The sequence below is a fragment of the Liolophura sinensis genome, chromosome 3, assembly GCF_032854445.1.
Source record: "Liolophura sinensis isolate JHLJ2023 chromosome 3, CUHK_Ljap_v2, whole genome shotgun sequence".
In the NCBI taxonomy this organism is placed as follows: domain Eukaryota; kingdom Metazoa; phylum Mollusca; class Polyplacophora; order Chitonida; family Chitonidae; genus Liolophura; species Liolophura sinensis.
The window spans coordinates 5215769-5237962 of NC_088297.1; the positions used below are offsets into that span (position 1 = coordinate 5215769).

Below are 22194 nucleotides of genomic sequence, written 5' to 3' on the forward strand. Positions count from 1 at the left end.
TGATTGTCATGTAAAGGAGGCACAGGTACAAAACATAAACTCACCATGTTTGATTGTCATGTAAACGAGGCACAGGTATAAAACATAAACTCACCATGTTTTATTGTCATGTAAAGGAGGCACAGGTATAAAACATAAACTCACTGTGTTTGATCGTCATGTAAAGGAGGCACAGGTATAAAACATAAACTCACCATGTTTGACTGTCATGTAAAGGAGGCACAGGTATAAAACATAAACTCACCGTGTTTGATCGTCATGTAAAGGAGGCACAGGTATAAAACATAAACTCACCATGTTTGATTGTCATGTAAAGGAGGCACAGGTATGAAACATAAACTCACCATGTTTGACTGTCATGTAAAGGAGGCACAGGTATAAAACATAAACTCACCGTGTTTGATCGTCATGTAAAGGAGGCACAGGTATAAAACATAAACTCACCATGTTTGACTGTCATGTAAACGAGGCACAGGTATAAAACATAAACTCACCATGTGAGTTATTTTGAGATCGTCAGCCATTGGATTGGACAAATGAAGAGCAACTTCACACGAGTCCCCAGCTACCCACATGAAGTCTGAAAAATTCAAATAAATATGACTTGAGTTGAACTGAACTGGGATTTTAAATTACACACTGTCTTCGCTCTCCTTTTTGCAATGATTTATTTCATCAGTGTTTCCTGTCACAGTGGTGCATATTAGCCTTTGGGATGATCGATAGCTTAGGATTTTAACAGTCGTATGGTCTAGGACCCTGAGTATTGTAAAGGAATAACTGAACAGGCCGAGGTTAGAAAATAAACTACGCATGCTGAAAACATGACGAAGTATTCTACAGGGGTGAATCGAAGCGAGCACCAGTCCAATCATAAAATACTCAACACAGTCCTCCAGGGCCAGCAGATCAGTATAAACTGCCATCAACACAATGTTGGTTGAACTTTCTCCATTTTACAATGACAGAGGGGTGAATCCCATTAGCTCAGAACATGAGGTTAGTTGGCTGAAAGTCAGGCCACTCACCCAAAGGGGCCGAGTTAAATAGAAAGTGTACGTACGTATGTTTGGGGTCTTAAATCGTACTTGACAATTTTTCAGTCATATGACAAGGGGAAGTCTTCTTGTGCTAGCCCCTGTCATGCTTCCTTCATCTAAGCAAGGCAGCAACATTTGTTAAGTCTTTGGTATGTCACAACCCAGAAGAAAATATGTATTATTTCGACCTATTTGAACGTGCAAGAAATAGGAAAAAATTAAATCTTGACATCCTGCTCCAATAAAATAGCCTCAAAACTCGCCTCAAAAATGCTGTGTGGACACATTCTTTCATATTTCTGGCAAATCTCCTCCTTTATGGGCTAAACATGCATAAAGTAAATGAAAAAAAAACAAACAAAAAATAGAAATCTGAAGAGATTACTGAATGTCTTTTATGCAGAATAGTCAAGAATATCTCACTTCCATGACGGTGGTTATTAAATAATCTCCTATACAGCTTAAGCAGCTGATGAACAGCTTACCCATCATTGCCTTAGCTCGTCCTGGCGTGGCGTTGTTGTTGTTGGTGTTGGTGTTTGATGTGAATGGTGAGTAGATGAATGGGTTGTCAGACTTGATCTCAAACACAGGGGTTTTCTGCGACATCTTCTGAGGCTCCAGATGGGGGTGAAGTGGGAGGGGCTTGAAACTTCTGCAAAAGTTTTTTTCAAAAAGTCAAATTTAATGGCATTTATTACATGCTATTAAAAAAAAGCTGTGTTGATATTTCTTCAGAATGTGATTCTAAAACAGACTGAATGAATGAATGAATGAATGAATGAAGAACACAGTAAGGCTCTTCATCACATGTTATAACAAATCTTCAAAATACACCTAAACCACGTCAGTTTTTTTAATGACACCCATGAAAATCTGGTTAGTGCATTTTGAAATTTGCATTTAAAGGAGAGGAAAATTTAAATATCAATCAAATACCATTGAAAAAAGTATGCATTTTCTCGCAGGTGCATGCCATAAAACAAAATCTAATATGTACTTAAAGTTGATAAATTATAGATAAAGTCAGCGCCAAAACTGCTGAGGGCGACTCCATGTTGCCTAAGAACTAGTCCTGAAGTCTTCTGTGTTAGGAGAATTGCCATCGGAAACTGCCATACTGCAGTTTGTACATTTCCGGTAGAACTCTTCTTCCCAGAAGGTATCGCTTGACGATCAGGAACCGGAATGTTGGACGTAGGTTCCAAGTTTACATGAACAAGCCGGCAGTTTTAACCTCTTCCATTGGCTGAGGGGCAAGACACCCCCAGCATAAATTACAGGGTGTTGAAGATGGAGGACGCGATGGATTCAGTGATTTATGCCAACTTTGCAGTTTTCAGGCTTTAGATTTATAGCAAGGAAAATCGCAAAATGATGCAGCAGTCACCACCAGATAGAAAAAAAATGTGCTCTTTTCAGCCTACAGTGTCATGTTTTTCAGTTTTCTTCTTTAAATTTGTCAGTCAGTCAGTCCATGAATTTGGCTGATTAGATCACCATCAAAACTTCTTCGTATGCCCTCTTTTTTATCAAATTTCTCATATCTTTTTGATTTTTCCGAAATAAAAAGTGAACAAAAGTCAGACTGAATATGGTAAATTCCTTTCACATTATTTAGATTTAAACATGAAGTATTGATTGTCCTGTACCCTGAAAGTGACTTTCTCTTTATAAGCCCTGCGTATACAAATTTTCACATTTTTTCCTGTTTGAAATAATCCTTTAATGCCAGCTAAACAAAATCTTTTTTCCCTTCAAGATATGACATAATTCTTCATATCATCCAGCACAAACCTTCATATCATCCAGCACAAACCTTCATATCATCCGGCACAAACCTTCATATCATCCGGCACAAACCTTCATATCATCCGGCACAAACCTTCATATCATCCAGCACAAACCTGTGGTCAGTGTCCTAAATCTATTTTGTATCTAACATGTTCACCATCACTTCTTGCTTTTAAGTCAAGCTATCTGACTTATTATTTCAATCAGTATTTTTGGAATGCACATCTATTTATTAATTATTCCAGCTGACATATGTAATGATGTATTATAGACTGTTTGTGTAATATTAATGCATTGTTATAGAGGGCCTCTGCGAAAAGCAAATTGTTCCATTTGACAGAGCTACCCTCTTTCCATAATGGTTTTAATTAATCACTCATTCAGAAAGCAGCTTGAATCAAGTGAAAGAATAAAGTATATTTGAATCTTTTTCTGGTTCAGTGAAGACAGAAAAAAATAAAACAGAAGATCTTGTGTCAGCAGCTCAAGACGAGAATCTTACTTGACCGTGGGCAGATGTGTCATTGGTACAGGCGGCAGGATGAGTCCATTCTCTACAGCCAGGGGGTGAGGTGTGCCTTCACAGTTAGCTGTGAAACTCTCTAAGGTACTGACTGCTTCCCTCATATCTTGAGCACTTAAGTGGTCATGCATCGTGTGTAAGAGAAATGCCATATGCCTGGAGAGTCAAGGAAGAGATCCATTTTCAATTTTGTCATTCATTTCTTGATTAAGTCATTTTTATGGTTGAGAGGCCAAACAACATTGCAAATCACAAAAAAGGGAATGAACTCTAGAAACTACAGTTGGCGGCCAGTTCACATTTCTTAATATATGAGAATCAAATAAAACAACGACATGTATTGACACGTCTGTCTGCTTTAGACAGAAAATAATACTGAATCATCATTGCATAACATTGTTTGTTTACTTTGTGTTTCACCTAAAGTTTAGCAATTTTCACGTTACACATTTCACAAGATTCTGATCATTTTTTGTGAGGTTTGATTAATTTCTATTTCTGCTATCTGCCTTGTTTGCACACAGTCATCACTCTGTCTCTTACCTTATAATTAACTGAGGATCTCCCATCTTACGAGCAGAAAACACCAACTCATTGAGAACTCTCAGCTGTAGGACTGGCCAGCCAGTGGGGCCACCTGGAAAACACAAGGGAGAGTGAGTGAGTGAGTGCTTGGGGTTTAACGTCGTACTCAACAATTTTTCAGTCATATGACGACGAAGGAATCATTAGGGTGCATGTACGTTTAATGTGCCTCCTTGTTGCAGGATGGATTTCCACCGCTCTTTTATTTAGTGCTGCTTCACTGAGATGAATTACCGAAGGCAAGTAAGCCGCCCCACCCGAGCCATTATACTGATACGGGTCAACCAGTCGTTGCACTATCCCCTTCATGCTGAACGCCAAGCGAGGAAGTTACAACTTCCTCTTTTAAAGTCTTAGGTGTGACTCGATCAAGGATTGATCCTGGATCTACCGGTCCCGAAGCGGACGCTCTACCAACTGTGCTATCCGGGCCGGTCCACATGGGAGACAACTAGTGTTCATCTATTCACATGTTCTCATTTCCAGAAAAATTTATTTATTTATTTATTTGATTAGTTTTTTACGCCGTACTCAAGAATATTTCACTTATACAATGGCAGCCAGCATTATGGTGGGAGGAAACCAGGCAGAGCCCTGGGGGAGACCCACGACCATCCAAAGGTTGCTGTCAGACCTTCCCACATACGGCCGGAGAGGAAGCCAAATGAGCTGGACTTGAACTCACAGCCGCATTGGTGAAAGGCTTCTGGGTCATTACCCTGCGCTAGTGTGCTAACCAAATGAGTCACGGAGGCCCCCAATTTCCAGGAAAAAGAAAATGCAGTAACTGGTTAGAAAAATATAGACCCTTATCTGTCTCATGCCGACCTAGTATTCAGCAAGCAATATGATGGCAAACCAGTCAAAAAATCCCAAATACACTGAACTTGAAATAAAACTCTTAAGTTATAAGATCGCCCTATAAGATGGAACCTGCGAATGGTCATGGGTTTCCCCCGGGCTCTGCCTGGTTTCCTCCGGCCATGATGCTGGCCGCCGTCATATAAGTGAAATATTCTTGAGTACGGGGTAAAACATCAATCAAATAAATAAATATAAGATGGGAGAATCAATTAGAACCAAGCAAAATATATCACTTGAAAAATGCTAAAATTTAAGCAAAATACGGCTGCACTGAAACTTGGCTGCCAATTCATAAGATACCTCTTGTACACCCGACTGACAAGCAGGTTAAGTATGACTGAATAGCAGGTTAAGTACAACTGAATAGCAGGTTAAGTATGACTGACAAGCAGGTAAAGTATGACTGAATAGCAGGTTAAGTACAACTGACAAGCAGGTTAAATATGACTCACAAGCAGGTTTAGTACAACTGACAAGCAGGTTAAATATGACTCACAAGCAGGTTAAGTACGACTGACAAGCGGGTTAAGTATGACTGACAAGAAGGTTAAGTTACACTGACAAGCAGGTTAAGTATGACTGACAAGCAGGTAAAGTATGACTGACAAGCAAGACAAGCAGGGAAAGTATGACTGACAAGCAGGTTAAGTGCATCTGACAAGCAGGTTAAGTATGACCAACAAGCAGGTAAAATACGACTGACAAGCAGGACAAGCGTGGAAAGTATGACTGACAAGCAGGTTAAGTGCATCTGACAAGCAGGTTAAGTATGACCAACAAGCAGGTAAAATACGACTGACAAGCAGGTTAAGTACGACTGACAAGCAGGTTAAGTACGACTGACAAGCAGGTTAAGTTACACTGACAAGCAGGTTAAGTATGACCAACAAGCAGGTAAAGTACGACTGACAAGCAGTTTAAGTACGACTGACAAGCAGGTTAAGTACGACTGACAAGCAGGTTAAGTATGACTGACAAGCAGGTTAGGTGCATATACAAAAAGTCCACCAATACTGATACATGTAACTATTGTATTTGCCTTAAACATTTGCATGAAAAAAGTGCACTTCCAGAGACAACTACAAGTCATTAAATATTTCTTTTACTGTTGAAAGTTGAAGTTTTCCAGTAGGATGAATACAGAGCAAAGATATCTAATTTATTTATTTTATATCTCTTTCTTCTTTTGTTTTGTTTTTTAAGCTGACTGGCTAGTTAAAAACCTCTCCTGAAAGAAAAAAAGTAAGTAGGTATACAGTCCACGAGAATTACCTGCGAGAAATTCCTTAGGATCCAGGGAGATGCTGAAGCCATTGATTGCCTGTAGCAAAAGTGTGTAGCACTGATACCATGAAGGTGTGGCAATCTGCGGCGCTACACACTGCATCGCCGCAATGCGTTTGAAGAACGCCGCCTTCCGGTGGAAACCTATTTGTGTGTACAGCGTGGACAGGGAAGAGTATTTCTGAACCTGCAGAGCAAAAAAAAAAAAATCCAAGCATGAGACTAACATTTAAAGTATGGACGACTTAATTCATTTATTTACTCTGACTGGTGTTTTACGCCGTACTCAAGAATATTTCACATGTACCACAGCAGCCAGCATTGTGGTGGGAGAAAACTGGGCAGAGCCTGCGAGAAAACCATAACCATCCGAAGGTTGTTTGCAGACCTTCCTATGCACAGCCGGAGAGTACGAAGATTTAGTACATAGCAGAAAAAAAGCTAATAATATATCCCCCCCATGCTAACACACACTTCGCTATTAGAGCATAAGGGGGCGCGAGATGCAGTTAAGATTCTTGTCTTTCATTCTCTGTGACACACGAGGTCTGGGCGCATACATGTATCTTGTCAGGACATCTAGATGACAAAACATTGGAAAGTTCACCAGTAACATGCCAAGGGTCACTGGTTTTACACCAGGCACTCCAGTTTCCTCCACCCATAAAGGTAACCAGCATCGTAGTAAAAAAATTCTTGAGTCCAGCAAAATTCTTCCCGTAAAAAAAGTGCATGACATCCTTCACTACAACACCAGTTCTATTTTTATCTTAGCTCAGCCCAACATGTACATTTATCAGTTTACAGCTGTAGTACAGTATCTGACATAAGTTTTAGTACGGGGGTATGCAAACACACACAAAAGTCTTTCAGAAGCATACAAATGATCTTAAAATGATACTTTTGATGGTAACACAAACTTTTCTGAGCAGAAATTAATCAAACTCCACAAAAAAAAAATTCTTAAATAAACATATAACAATCAGAATCCAGCAAAATGTGTCACTGGCAAAGTGTTAAAGTTCAGGTGAAATAGAACTTGTCGATATCAACCTTCAGTAATAGAGTATTCCACTTGTCGATATCAACCTTGAGTAATAGAGTATTCCACTTGTCGATATCAACCTTGAGTAATAGAGTATTCCACTTGTTGATATCAACCTTGAGTAATATGTGTATTTATTACAAATTTCAATAAAGATTCTCCCCACCAGGATATTGCCCACAAAGCCAGCTGGTACTTACCTTATCTTCTTCCATGGACTGAACATTAACATAAACAACATTTTGGAGAAAATCTGAAGCCTCCAGATATTTCTGAAAAGAAAAGCAAAGGAAAGAAATAAACAAACATCAACATGACACGATATGTCCGTACTTGTTTCATGTTACAATCTGACAAGCCGACAAAATATCTGTACAGGATAGTATACATAATTTGAATAAAGTTGATCCGCTAATGTGAATTGTACTTTTATCTTCCTATCAGGCATGACAGGAAGTTAGGCTTCAGCTGCAGCCTGTCTATCTGCCTGTCTGCAATTGAACAGAAAAAGCAATGCACAGATTCGGATGAAATAAGTTGTGGTTACACTAGGAAAAATTGGAAGATCGAGGCTGTCTCAGATCTGGTTCGGACCTTTACACTAGCGAAAGAAAAAAGGAAAATTTAACTAAGATGGCTCCATCCATGATGGCTCTTCGTGATCCACTAACTTTGGTGGCCTAAATTTAAACAGACAGATTTAGTGCACCTTTTTGTTTCTGTAAACTCAAAACAGAAATTGCCCGCAAAGATGTATTTTGAGACATGGGATGATTTCAAAATTTTCAAGATTCTTTGCGAACAGATGGAGTGATACAAAAACAACAATATTCTTCAAAACTGACCAAATGGGTAAACACAGTGGTCAACTTTGACCAAAGGGTCACACAATTCAAACGGTGGTTTAAAAAAACAGAGAGCCAGATAAGAGCAAATTCAGGGCATATGGTATGGTTTTATTATTTACAGTATGTACAAGTGTTAGCAATATATACAGGACAAAGCTACAGTTTAATCCATGACTACTGAAGAAAGATCCAACAGCTATTACGTAGTTGGTTTACAAGCACGGGTTAAGTATCCAGGGGGATTCCCCCGAAAAATCGCTATTAGCTATACATAACAGTCTTTGTAATTAAATGTATAGAAATTCTTCTAAGTTCTGCAGCTGGAACTATTATCTCATGAATAACGAAACGTTCAGTATTTCAGAAACAGATTTTCGCCAATAACAAATAGAGTTACTAATAAATAAGCTATGTACACTCATTACACTTAGCTAGCATCACCAGTGTAATAAGTAGAGCACTAGTGCTGGGAGAAGAGAGAGAGACTGATGGAATAGCCAAAGTTCTTAGTACATCATATGGCCAGGGAAAACTGGTGAAGCTTGCTGCTCCTGCTTCCTCTTCGCAGACTGGCGTCGCTGGGAGATCATCTCGATGTAAGGGAGGTAACTGGGGTATTTCTTGATGAAGTAGTTGGGGACCTGTCGTCTGGTGTTGTTGGTGCGGCTCCTCTTGTTGGCGAACCAGGACTTGACTTGTGACACGGTTATCCCCCCTTGCATAGCGAGCTGGAGTTTTTCTTCGTCCGTTGGGTAGGGATTATGCAGATGGTGGTTGTACCAGTCGGTCAGGACTTTCCTTGCCTTGTGCTGAAGTGGTTTGCAGATTCCATTTCCGCTGCCGTTTTCTGAAGATTTCTCAAGATTGACGTTCTCTTTGTCTGATTGGTCGATGGATGTGGGTGATCTCTTCTTGTTCTGGAACTTGAATTTGATTGGATGGGCATTACCGCTGAAGGAGAGAGTGTTATATGATCGCACTCGCTTGTTAGCCATCCACTTCTTCACCTGAGTCACAGTTAACCCCCCTGCCTGAGCGAGCTCTTCAACAGCCGTGTCTGAAGGGTAAGGATAGTGGATATTCTTCTCATACCAGTTAGTCAGAATCTTGGTTGCCTCTGCACTGAGCTGGCGCTGGCGTTTCTTTGGCTTTTCTTCGATCGGAATGCTACTGCTAACATCCTCCTCAGGAAAAAGTCGCTTCCTCCCTCTCTGTGTATCTTGATTCACACTTCCTGGAGTGCAGTCAGACTGAGAAGGTAAGGCCATCATATCACCATCGTTGAGAGTGCCGAAACATTTCACGCCAAACTTGGTGCTGAAATCCGTTGGAGACACATCAGAAGCAGGATTTCTGGCATTGTCCGAGTTGTCCTCACTGTCATCGGATTTCCTGAAGATCTCATCCTCAAAGTCTGAAGAGTTCACGCTGATGTTGTCCTCGTGGTCACTGTCGCTGGAGGAAATGCACGGCTTTTGTTCACTGGTCGGTCCGTCACGATCGCTGAAGACAAACCCTGGTGAGATTTTCTGTGAACTGGGTGACACAGAGCTGGTGGAATCCACTCTGGACAAACTCTGCTGGGAAGAACCCTCAACGCTCCTAGAAGGTGACGTGACTGTAGATTCCCCCAGGCGTGCCGTCAGCATGGTGCGGATCTTTTTCACAAGAGTTATCCGCTCCTTGTCATAGTAAGCATGGAGAGCGAGTTTGGTCTGTTCGTGGTGTAGACTTGAGGCAAGGGCCTTGTAACGTGACATCTCCAGATGCCCTACCTCCGTGCTGTAGTAATTCTCCACCTGTAGTAAAACATGACCTTGTTCGGGTCTGGCAAGGCGTAGACGAATGAAGTCATCCTGAAGCTGCATGTGGTTGACATAGACTTCCTGCGTGGAGGAACGCTGGGGCGGGAGCGAGCAGCCATAACCCATGGGTGACCCCGCTGGAGCGAGGGAAGGAGGCAGGGCACGACCAAGGGCACCCAAGGTGGACATGTTCCAACTGGTTGTGATCAAACTCGCAGGAACCTTCAGCTGAGAGCATTCATGTGCCAGAAGCATTTGGAGATCGTGGAACATGGGGTTGCTCCTGAGACGGTCAAAGTTCGCACCATGAGCTGGCTCAGATTTGGGCGGATGAAGCCTACTGGCATTGGCATTGGAGGTCATGGTCGTTGGCATTGGTGGCGGAATACCACTTAAAAGAGGCGACTGTGGGATGCTCAAGTTTGGATACAGCATATCCCTGAAGCGACTGGCATCGGAGAGGCTCGGGAACATGCTGGGGCTCCGCATGGGAGTGAACAAAGACGGAGGTGACGTCACTCCAAAACTGATTGGGGCAGGAGCTGGAGGGCTATTAATAAAATGTCCAGGGTGGTAGTGAGTGGCCTCCATTCTGCTTTGGAAATCCAAACTGTTTCAGCAAACAAACAGACTGAATCCCAGACACGAGGTTTTAAACACTTCGTCCCTGAAGAATCTTACGATCAGTCCTCTAGAAAGACTGAAAATTGGACCACAGATTTCCAAGAGACTTTATAGCACTAAACTTCTGTGTGCTTCACCAAACTGTAACGATTACTTTCCTTGTGTATTCTTAGATTTCCCTCGTCTCTCTTCTTGAAGTGTTTGCAGAAGTGGTTGAAGTTAAACTGAAGAGGATCACTACACCCTCTGCTTATATACCCTTGACTTCATCCACTCTTGCTCAATCAAACCATACAATACACAATTGCTAAAGTGAAATTTTTGAGAAATAGAGCAAAGATAGACAACCTCCTTGTGTTTTCATAGCTAAAGACTTCACTAAAACAAAATGGTCCAGAGCATCAACTGTCAACCCAGGGGGCCTTAGGGTCATTGGAGCAAACCCCTTGGGGGCAGAGGGCAACAACAACACAAGCCCTCTTGGGAGACTCCCTTCTGTAGGTGTTACAGGCTACCATGAAGCCCTCCTAACAGGCCTTTGTGTACAGTTATGGCTTGAGAAATGTGACAGGGAATCCTCAGCCTGCTGCAAGTAGAATGTAAGTTTTCTGCCAAAAAAATATCTTTCCTGGACTGGTGATCATTAAAATAATTTATAACATCAATTTTTTCAGACAATAATATTATATGTCATCTACATTTCTACAATGATATTTTCTTGCTTTATATTTAAAATAACTGATCACGTCAAAACTCCAAGTTTACTAAAAATAATCAGACCTTTAACATTCGGTTCAATAATTCGTGAAGAAGTCTTTTTCACTCTACATAAATTCTGAGCCAACTTCTTTTAGATAACTAATTTTAGTGAAACGACAGGCCAATTTCTGTTTTTCTTTAGTTTAACATGTTTATCTTTAAACCATATTTTTTCCTTTCAATAACCTTGTTAAATTTTTAGGCACAGAGTATAAAGGCACAATTTTTTAAATTATAATTACAGTTAACTTTAAAGCCAATCACTCTCCATACAGAAGGGGGGGAGGGGGTATCATTTTATTTCTCTATCTATTTTTCTGTTTTTATTTGAGCCTGGTAGTTTTTTAGAGGTAACTTTTTCTAGGGCTTACCCTACCTGATTAATTTGATCTAGTGTTCAGTTCTATAAAGTGAACAACTGTATTCGCATTTTATTTTACTTGTGCTTGGCTTATCAACTCCACAGATTATCAAACAAACAGCAATTAAAGCCGTAAGACTCCCAAGACAAATACCCCCCCCCCCCCCCCCACACACACACACACACACCCCACCCCCAAACACACACATGCACGGCTATCAGATCATAGAGCACTTAATCCACACCCCTGATCTTATTGCTCAAATTAAACAAGTGAAAGAGATCAGGTAAATTTTACTGTGTTTTACAAAATTGCATTTATCAGAACGCGTTTGCATCTGAGAATTGGTAAGAAATCATAAATTCCACCATAAGATGCCTTAATACCCAACGTGTCTAACTCAGACAATGAAAGTAATCTACCAAAATGCTAAGTCTCATTTTGGCACGCTAAAATTGAATTTTATCTTTTCAACTTTGACATGAAATTTTTAAACAAGAGGTGAATTCCCCACCATGCTCAGTTACAGTTAACCATACGATTCACACATTTGTTTTTTTCCATTTTCCAGCGTTTACTTATAATTAAATATTTGATAACATTGAAGTCCTGAATATTTATGTATCCTGCAAATCACACATATACACTTTTAGTTTTCCTATATCTGGTACAAACAATGGAACAGCCAGGTAAGGCTGAGGATTAACCCCAACGGTCTGGAGGATTAAAGGTGACAGAGATTAACAATGAGGTTATAAGAGTCAGATTAATCCCTTGGCTACAGACCACTCCCTCAGCCCCTCCCACCTCACACCAAAGGTAAAAAAGCTAAATAATGGGCCTCCTGTACCACAAACTTCATAGTTCTTTTGAAACCCTTGAGAATTTCAACTCCACATCCGCAATTCTTATCCACAAACTGTTGTTAGATCTAAGGCTTCACATTGCCCATAAAAATGACACATGCATAAAATAAAATGAATCTATGTCTTCCAAACATTTACCACTTGTTAGCCAAAATCAGATAAAAAAAATGGGGAAACAAGTGATTCAATTGACCTACTGGCTTCCCCTTTTTGTTAAATAAGTACTCAGCCTCAAATTCCTGGATACGGTATGAAATAGTCTACCTGAGCTCAGTCTTGAAAGATTCGGTAGACTTCATTATCAGTAAGAAAATCCTGAATTATGAGGTCAAACACACATCCACTGGTTCAAAGAAAACTTTCAAAGCCTTGACAAGAACATCATGGTTTCTCCAGAAGCATTATTCATAATATTTTTCAGTTTTAAGTTTTTTCAGCATAAACTTTACATTTGGAGTCATGGCTGTCATCAAACCTTAACAAAAAAAAAAGCATTTTGTTTTACTTATAAATCTCCCCTGTGATACATACATGTATTTGTGTGGGTTTTTCAGCATGACTTTTTTTTTTCAATGCAGGCACAGTAGCAATTATTATTTTCTGTTCCTTAATACAACTTTGTAAATACTTTTTGACTGAATAAATTCCATAACAGATTTACACTGAGCTTGCAATAAAGCTTTCTCTTCCCTCTTCAAACACAGTCAAGCAAGAACACTATCGACTGAAAGTCAAGAATATGCTAGGCCAATACACAGATCCTAAAATAATTTTCAAACAAAATTTAAAATATAAGAAAGACAAGCTTCAAAAGAGAGCTTAAGGGTAATTTGGTTGCATGGCTTGGAATTTTAGAGTGGTTTGGGAAGCTTGGGCCTTTTGATCTTCCCTGGGTTCTTAAGTATATTAACCATATTCTAATGGGCACACATTATATATCAATTAACCATATTTCCACGCACGGCAAATGAACTACACGTATGTGTAAGTGCTTAACAAAAACATCACAAAAACTTGACCAGTAGCTAAGCACTCTCCAGGAATAATCACTTTAAGTTTTACCTCAACAAAGACAGCAGGAGGCCTCTGTTTAACTAGTATTTGAATTTTAATGAAACTTCTTCAAAGTCAAACAGTGTTGTGTCAATGGGAATTTATGATCCTTACACTTACACAAGAATGCTACTTTTTTTTCAAGAATTTCAACTATCGTTTTGTTTTTTGAATCTCCAAGAATATTCTTAAGCTTTAACCCCCAAATAGTCCCTACACTAATCTTTTTTCTTTGAGCAATGATTTGCAAACAATACAAACAGATGACAGTTATAGCATGACTCAGCTGGAGGTAGAGTAAAGCATTAGATGACGATAGACTACCACAGTAATGCCCCTACCCCTTGGGGGGGGCAGGGGTGGGGAGGTGGGTGGGGGGATGTAATGTGAAGGAGGGGGCAGGGGGTAGGCTTCTTCATACAGATAAAACTGGACTTTAATCCTATTACAGAAACTGCTGCACTGTTCAGGGCTTTGGTTCCACCACAAGATTTTATCAAAATGAATAATGCGTGTAAAAGAACTGTATAGAAATAAAAAAATATTATGCCTACAGAAAAATGCTGGACACAAATATATACATACACACACTATCGTACATAAGAACGCATGTATATCTGTCAAAACACAATATTTACCCAGTAAAATATACAAAAGAAAATGGTTTGTTTTCTTTTTTAAAACAATCAAAAATACCAAAGAGGCATTTTGTACTTTTGTAAAAAAAAAAAAAAATGCACTGACATAGTTATAGCGATATATGGTTACAAAATAAATTTGTTGGAATACACTAAGGAGAATAGTGACATTAAAGAATAAAGAATGTTAACAATGGATTATTCAGAGAATATGTACAAGATAATTTTCATTAAACACAAAAATGTAACTTACACAGAAAATTACATATTATCTTAAAGAAATTGATTCCTTTACTTTTCATGATCTTGTTTACATCTTGAATACATTTATTAAGCAAGCCAATTTACCTGAAACTTCCGATCGGCCAAATTTTAGGAATTTTTTTAGAAAATATAAGATATATGAAAAGGATCTTGGGGAGGTTTTCAATGCGTAAGACCTGGGGGGTCATGTTGGACAGGGGAGAGGGTCAGAAATAGGTTTGGACAAGTTTCTGAAGTTTTACCCCTCGAAGGTATGAGTAAAAGGCCTACATGTTGCAATTACCAAGTGCACTATTTTGAGCTAAGTGTCATCTCCAACTCCACTCAAGATTTTATTAGTTTCCACTTAACTGTTCCTAATGGATTATTAATTTATTCATTTCATTCGTTTAAAACAATTTCAAAGTTTCAAACATTTTGGCATTTACAAATCAAAACTAAACACTAAATTCGATAACAGAATGATCACTCTTTTTATATGCTTTTCATGAACTTGTACAAAAAATATGGCTTCGAATAAAATTCAGCTAAATATTTACACACAATAACTGACTGCATAATAAATAATTTATTATGCTTCGCTCTGCAGCGAGTCAACTAGAAAATGACTGCATATTATATCTGCTAAGCTCTGCAGTGGGTCAACTGGAAAATGACTGCATATTATATATGTTAAGCTCTGCAGTGGGTCAACTGCAAAATGACTGCATATTATATATGCTAAGCTCTGCAGTGGGTCAACTGGAAAATGACTGCATATTATATATGCTAAGCTCTGCAGTGGATCAACTAGAAAATGACTGCATATTATATATGCTAAGCTCTGCAGTGGATCAACTGGAAAATGACTGCATATTATATAGGCTAAGCTCTGCAGTGGGTCAACTGGAAAATGACTGAATATTATATATGCTAAGCTCTGCAGTGGATCAACTGGAAAATGACTGCATATTATATATGCTAAGCTCTGCAGTGGGTCAACAAGAAAATGACTGCATATTATATATGCTAAGCTCTGCAGTGGATCAACTGGAAAATGACTGCATATTATATAGGCTAAGCTCTGCAGTGGGTCAACTGGAAAATGACTGCATATTATATATGCTAAGCTCAGCAGTGGATCAACTAGAAAATGACTGCATATTATATAGGCTAAGCTCTGCAGTGGATCAACTGGAAAATGACTGCATATTATATATGCTAAGCTCTGCAGTGGGTCAACTGGAAAATGACTGCATATTATATATGCTAAGCTCTGCAGTGGGTCAACTAGAAAATGACTGCATATTATATAGGCTAAGCTCTGCAGTGGATCAACTAGAAAATGGCTGCATATTATATATGTTAAGCTCTGCAGTGGGTCAGCTGGAAAATGACTGCATATTATATATGCTAAGCTCTGCAGTGGGTCAACTGGAAAATGACTGCATATTATATATGTTAAGCTCTGCAGTGGGTCAACTGGAAAATGACTGCATATTATATATGCTAAGCTCTGCAGTGGGTCAACTGGAAAATGACTGCATATTATATATGCTAAGCTCTGCAGTGGGTCAACTGGAAAATGACTGCATATTATATATGCTAAGCTCTGCAGTGGGTCAACTGGAAAATGACTGCATATTATATATGCTAAGCTCTGGAGTGGGTCAACTAGAAAATGACTGCATATTATATAGGCTAAGCTCTGCAGTGGGTCAACTGGAAAATGACTGAATATTATATATGCTAAGCTCTGCAGTGGGTCAACTGGAAAATGACTGCATATTATATATGCTAAGCTCTGCAGTGGGTCAACTGGAAAATGACTGCATATTATATAGGCTAAGCTCTGCAGTGGGTCAACTGGAAAATGACTGCATATTATATAGGCTAAGCTCTGCAGTGGATCAACTAGAAAATGGCTGCATATTATATAGGCTAAGCTCTGCAGTGGGTCAACTGGAAAATGACTGCATATTATATAGGCTAAGCTCTGCAGTGGGTCAACTGGAAAATGACTGCATATTATATAGGCTAAGCTCTGCAGTGGGTCAACTGGAAAATGACTGCATATTATATAGGCTAAGCTCTGGAGTGGATCAACTGGAAAATGACTGCATATTATATAGGCTAAGCTCTGCAGTGGGTCAACTGGAAAATGACTGCATATTATATATGCTAAGCTCTGCAGTGGGTCAACTGGAAAATGACTGCATATTATATATGCTAAGCTCTGCAGTGGGTCAACTGGAAAATGACTGCATATTATATAGGCTAAGCTCTGCAGTGGATCAACTGGAAAATGACTGCATATTATATATGCTAAGCTCTGCAGTGGATCAACTGGAAAATGACTGCATATTATATATGTTAAGCTCTGCAGTGGGTCAACTGGAAAATGACTGCATATTACATATGCTAAGCTCTGGAGTGGGTCAACTAGAAAATGACTGCATATTATATATGCTAAGCTCTGCAGTGGATCAACTGGAAAATGACTGCATATTATATAGGCTAAGCTCTGCAGTGGATCAACTGGAAAATGACTGCATATTATATAGGCTAAGCTCTGCAGTGGGTCAACTGGAAAATGACTGCATATTACATATGCTAAGCTCTGCAGTGGGTCAACTGGAAAATGACTGCATATTATATATGCTAAGCTCTGCAGTGGGTCAACTGGAAAATGACTGCATATTATATATGCTAAGCTCTGCAGTGGGTCAACTAGAAAATGACTGCATATTATATAGGCTAAGCTCTGCAGTGGGTCAACTGGAAAATGACTGCATATTATATAGGCTAAGCTCTGCAGTGGATCAACTGGAAAATGACTGCATATTATATAGGCTAAGCTCTGCAGTGGATCAACTAGAAAATGGCTGCATATTATATATGTTAAGCTCTGCAGTGGGTCAACTGGAAAATGACTGCATATTATATATGCTAAGCTCTGCAGTGGGTCAACTGGAAAATGACTGCATATTATATAGGCTAAGCTCTGCAGTGGGTCAACTGGAAAATGACTGCATATTATATATGCTAAGCTCTGCAGTGGGTCAACTGGAAAATGACTGCATATTATATATGCTAAGCTCTGCAGTGGATCAACTGGAAAATGACTGCATATTATATATGCTAAGCTCTGCAGTGGATCAACTGGAAAATGACTGCATATTATATATGTTAAGCTCTGCAGTGGGTCAACTGGAAAATGACTGCATATTACATATGCTGAGCTCTGCAGTGGGTCAACTGGAAAATGACTGCATATTACATATGCTGAGCTCTGCAGTGGGTCAACTAGAAAATGACTGCATATTATATATGCTAAGCTCTGCAGTGGGTCAACTAGAAAATGACTGCATATTATATATGCTAAGCTCTGCAGTGGGTCAACTAGAAAATGACTGCATATTATATATGCTAAGCTCTGCAGTGGGTCAACTAGAAAATGACTGCATATTATATATGCTAAGCGCTGGAGTGGGTCAACTGGAAAATGACTGCATATTATATATGCTAAGCTCTGCAGTGGATCAACTAGAAAATGACTGCATATTATATATGCTTCACTCTGCAGTGGGTTAACTAGAAAATGGCTGCATATTATATATGCTTCGCTCTGCAGTGGGTCAACTAGACAATGACTGCATATTATATATGCTTCGCTCTGCAGTGGGTCAACTAGAAAATGACTGCATATTATATATGCTTCGCTCTGCAGTGGGTCAACTAGAAAATGACTGCATATTATATATGCTTCGCTCTGCAGTGGATCAACTAGAAAATGAATGCATATTATATATGCTAAGCTCTGCAGTGGATCAACTAGAAAATGACTGCATATTATAGTTATGTACAGATGTAGAGTATATCAACTTAGAAAACGCAACCAATGCATGGTACAGCACATGCTTTTATGTATGGTACAGCATGTGCTTTTATGTACGGTACAGCATGTGCTTTTATGTATGGTACAGCATGTGCTTTTATGTATGGTACAGTGTGTGCTTTTATGTACGGTACAGCATGTGCTTTTATGTATGGTACAGCATGTGCTTTTATGTATGGTACAGTGTGTGGTTTTATGTATGGTACAGTGTGTGCTTTTATGTACGGTACAGCATGTGCTTTTATGTATGGTACAGCATGTGCTTTTATGTATGGTACAGTGTGTGCTTTTATGTACGGTACAGCATGTGCTTTTATGTATGGTACAGCATGTGATTTTATGTATGGTACAGTGTGTGGTTTTATGTATAGTACAGCATGTGCTTTTATGTACGGTACAGCATGTGCTTTTATGTATGGTACAGGATGTGCTTTTATGCATGGTACAGCATGTGCTTTTATGTATGGTACAGCACATGCTTTTATGTATGGTACAGCACGTCCTTTTATGCATGGTACAGCATGTGCTTATATGTATGGTACAGTGTATGCTTTTATGTATGGTACAGCATATGCTTTTATGTATGGTACAGTGTGTGCCTTTACGTATGGTACAGCGTATGTTTTTATGTATTTTAGAGCATGTGCTTATATGTATGGTAGAGCGTGTGCTTTTATGTATGGTACAGTGTGTGCTTTTATGTATGGTACAGTGTGTGCCTTTATGTATGGTACAGCATGTGCTTTTATGTATGGTACAGTTTGTGCCTTTATGTATGGTACAGTGTGTGCTTTTATGTATGGCACAGTGTATGCTTTTATGTATGGTACAGTGTGTAGCGTGTGCTTTTATGTATGGTACAGTGTGTGCCTTTATGTATGGTACAGTGTGTGCCTTTATGTGTGGTTCAGCGTATGCTCTTATGTATGGTACAGTGTGTGCCTTTATGTATGGTACAGCGCACGCTTTTATGTATGGTACAGTGTATGCCTTTATGTATGGTACAGCGTATGTTTTTATGTATGGTACAGTGTGTGCTTTTATGTATGGTACAGCATGTGATTTTATGTATGGTACAGTGTGTGCTTTTATGTATGGTACAGCATGTGCTTTTATGTATGGTACAGTGTGTGCTTTTATGTATGGTACAGCATGTGCTTTTATGTATGGTACAGTGTGTGCTTTTATGTATGGTACAGTGTGTGCTTTTATGTATGGTACAGCATGTGCTTTTATGTATGGTACAGCATGTGCTTTTATGTATGGTACAGCATGTGCTTATATGCATGGTACAGCATGTGCTTTTATGCATGGTACAGCATGTGCTTTTATGCATGGTACAGCACGTGCTTTTATGCATGGTACAGCGTGTGCTTTTATGTATGGTACAGTGTGTGCTTTTATGTATGGTACAGTGTGTGCTTTTATGTATGGTACAGTGTGTGCTTTTATGTATGGTACAGCATGTGCTTTTATGTATGGTACAGCGTGTGCCTTTATGTATGGTACAGCGTATGCTTTTATGTATGGTACAGTGTGTGCCTTTATGTATGGTACAGCGTATGCTTTTACGTATGGTACAGTGTGTGCTTTTATGTATGGTACAGTGTGTGCATTTATGTATGGTACAGTGTGTGCCTTTATGTATGGTACAGCGTATGCTTTTACGTATGGTACAGTGTGTGCTTTTATGTATGGTACAGCATGTGCTTTTATGTATGGTACAGTGCATGCTTTTATGTATGGTACAGTGTGTGCCTTTATGTATGGTACAGCATATGCTTTTATGTATGGTACAGCATGTGCTTTTATGTATGGTACAGCGCATGCTTTTATGTATGGTACAGTGTGTGGTTTTATGTATGGTACAGCACATGCTTTTATGCATGGTACAGCACATGCTTTTATGTATGGTACAGCATGTGCTTTTATGTATGGTACAGCGTGTGCTTTTATGTATGGTACAGCATGTGCTTTTATGTATGGTACAGTGTGTGCTTTTATATGGTAGAACATGAGCTTAAGAAACATGTGTATGGTACAGTGTGTGCTTTTATGTATGGTACAGTGTGTGCTTTTATATGGTAGAACATGAGCTTAAGAAACCTCAATCATTCATTCAATGAAGAACCAATGAATAAAATTACATGTTGGGGTGAACACTCACTACACATAAACCCATCATTAGATTGGCATGACATAAAACTCTAAACAAAACAGTATCACATGACTGATTTACAACAACAACAGGCAGATAATAGCGCAAGCAGTTCATCCATGTAGCGAATGATGTGTCTGGGTTGTCAAAACAACTACACACAGTTTTTCCAAACATTTTGTGTAGCTATTAATGACGCCTGTATATACATTGAATATATATATATATATATATTAAATATGTTCTTGTATATATATATATATATATATATATATGCTCTGGTAATATCTTTTGTGCAGCTACAAGTACAAAATTACATTTGTTTTTTACTGGCATGAGTTGTATTTTAATATGAATTTTTGAAGAAAAATCAAACGAGGGCCACCATATAAGTTGTAACAAGATTTCAGAATCTCAAGATAACAAGGACCACTTTCAAATTTCGACTTCTGGGCCAATGCTACACACACAAGCAACCTAATTTTTCAGCCTTTTCCACTGCCACTGCCACCAATATTTTTAAATATTCTGAGGAAACAATGGGGTGCAGAGAAATAATTACCCTAGTTTTATGAAGGTTGTATATATAACAATACAAACAAACCATTTTTAGCATCATTTTCATAATAATTGTAAGCATACCTTCCACTGAAAATAACTGAACACATGAATTCACTCTATGCTTTCCAAAATCTCAGCATTATTATTCATCATCTGGACTAACATTAAACGGACAGCTACAAAGCATACATTGTATATAATCTATTAGCCCTGTAGAACTGAGGCTGTTTGACACCCTGTCTAGAATATGATCATTTATGATTTCTCAGCTGATCTTATGTATACTGTACTACACAGGCAATGTGCAATTGATTTTATTGTTAAACAGATATGTATTTGTACAGGTTAATCCAATGTTTCCTCACCCTATATAAATGTACAATGTCATGTACATGTCACAGCCCATTAGTATGATACTCACAATGATGGCGAAATAAACGAGTCAAACTGAAGCTGTCGTTGTTCGGAGTTACACTAATGGTTTATTTTAAGAAACTTATCTGTGGATCTGTTGGTTTTGGCAAACTCACCCTTTGTGAAATAAGAATTCTACAAGCTTTCAGACTAGCCTCCATTTCAATGACTCCAGCTTGTTTAAACTGAAATAAAACAAACAACAAACCTCAGACATAGAAATCTGATAGCACTGTAGACAAGGGTGGGTTTGAGCCATCAACTCAAGTGTCCACATCATTTAAAGATAACGCATCTTAGACACAAGGCCACTAACCATATCGCCCCCCCTCCCCAACCCGCCTGACTCCCCAAACAAGCGGAGACAGAATCTAGAATACATTTATTTATTTGATTGGTGTTTTAAACCGTACTCAAGAATATTTCACTTATACGATGGTGGCCAGCATCATGGTGGGTGGAAACCACGCAGAGCCCAGGGGAAACCCACAACCATCCACAGGCTGCTGACAGACTTTCCCACTTACATCCGCAGAGGAAGCCAGCATGAGCTGGACTTGAACTCACAGCATGAACTGCTCTAGGATATTTTACTCATTATTGTGGGTGGAAGCTGGGCAGAGCCCAGGGGAAGAGGGCAGAATGTAAACCTTAACTCTGGTAGAGCGGCAAATAAACGGCTCACCTGTAGGAGGACACATGAACACAAAACTTCAGCTCAGCACATAAAAGGACTTAAATATTTACCTTAACATGGGTTATGACAAAAATAAAGATAGATAGGAGTGAGTGCTTGGGGTTTAATGTCGTACTTAACAATTTTTCAGTCA

The 22194-nt window shown here is 39.1% G+C and overlaps 2 protein-coding genes across 2 annotated transcripts in view; both read right to left on the bottom strand.

Moving 5' to 3' along the window:
• The window catches only part of LOC135464013 (trafficking protein particle complex subunit 9-like), a 43889-nt gene that overhangs the window by 16211 nt on the left and 5484 nt on the right, over positions 1-22194 (bottom strand). Inside the window, exons 5-11 of the mRNA XM_064741488.1 lie at positions 21481-21549; positions 7336-7407; positions 6079-6277; positions 3901-3994; positions 3337-3513; positions 1526-1695; positions 495-580 (exon numbers count right to left, since the gene is read on the bottom strand). Of these exons, the coding sequence (XP_064597558.1) occupies positions 495-580; positions 1526-1695; positions 3337-3513; positions 3901-3994; positions 6079-6277; positions 7336-7407; positions 21481-21549 (867 nt within the window). The remainder of the gene's footprint in view (positions 1-494; positions 581-1525; positions 1696-3336; positions 3514-3900; positions 3995-6078; positions 6278-7335; positions 7408-21480; positions 21550-22194) is intronic.
• Positions 8050-10379, bottom strand: LOC135463908 (uncharacterized). The gene has a single exon (XM_064741372.1). The coding sequence runs from the start codon at positions 10377-10379 to the stop codon at positions 8490-8492; it is 1890 nt and encodes a 629-aa protein (XP_064597442.1). The 3' UTR covers positions 8050-8489.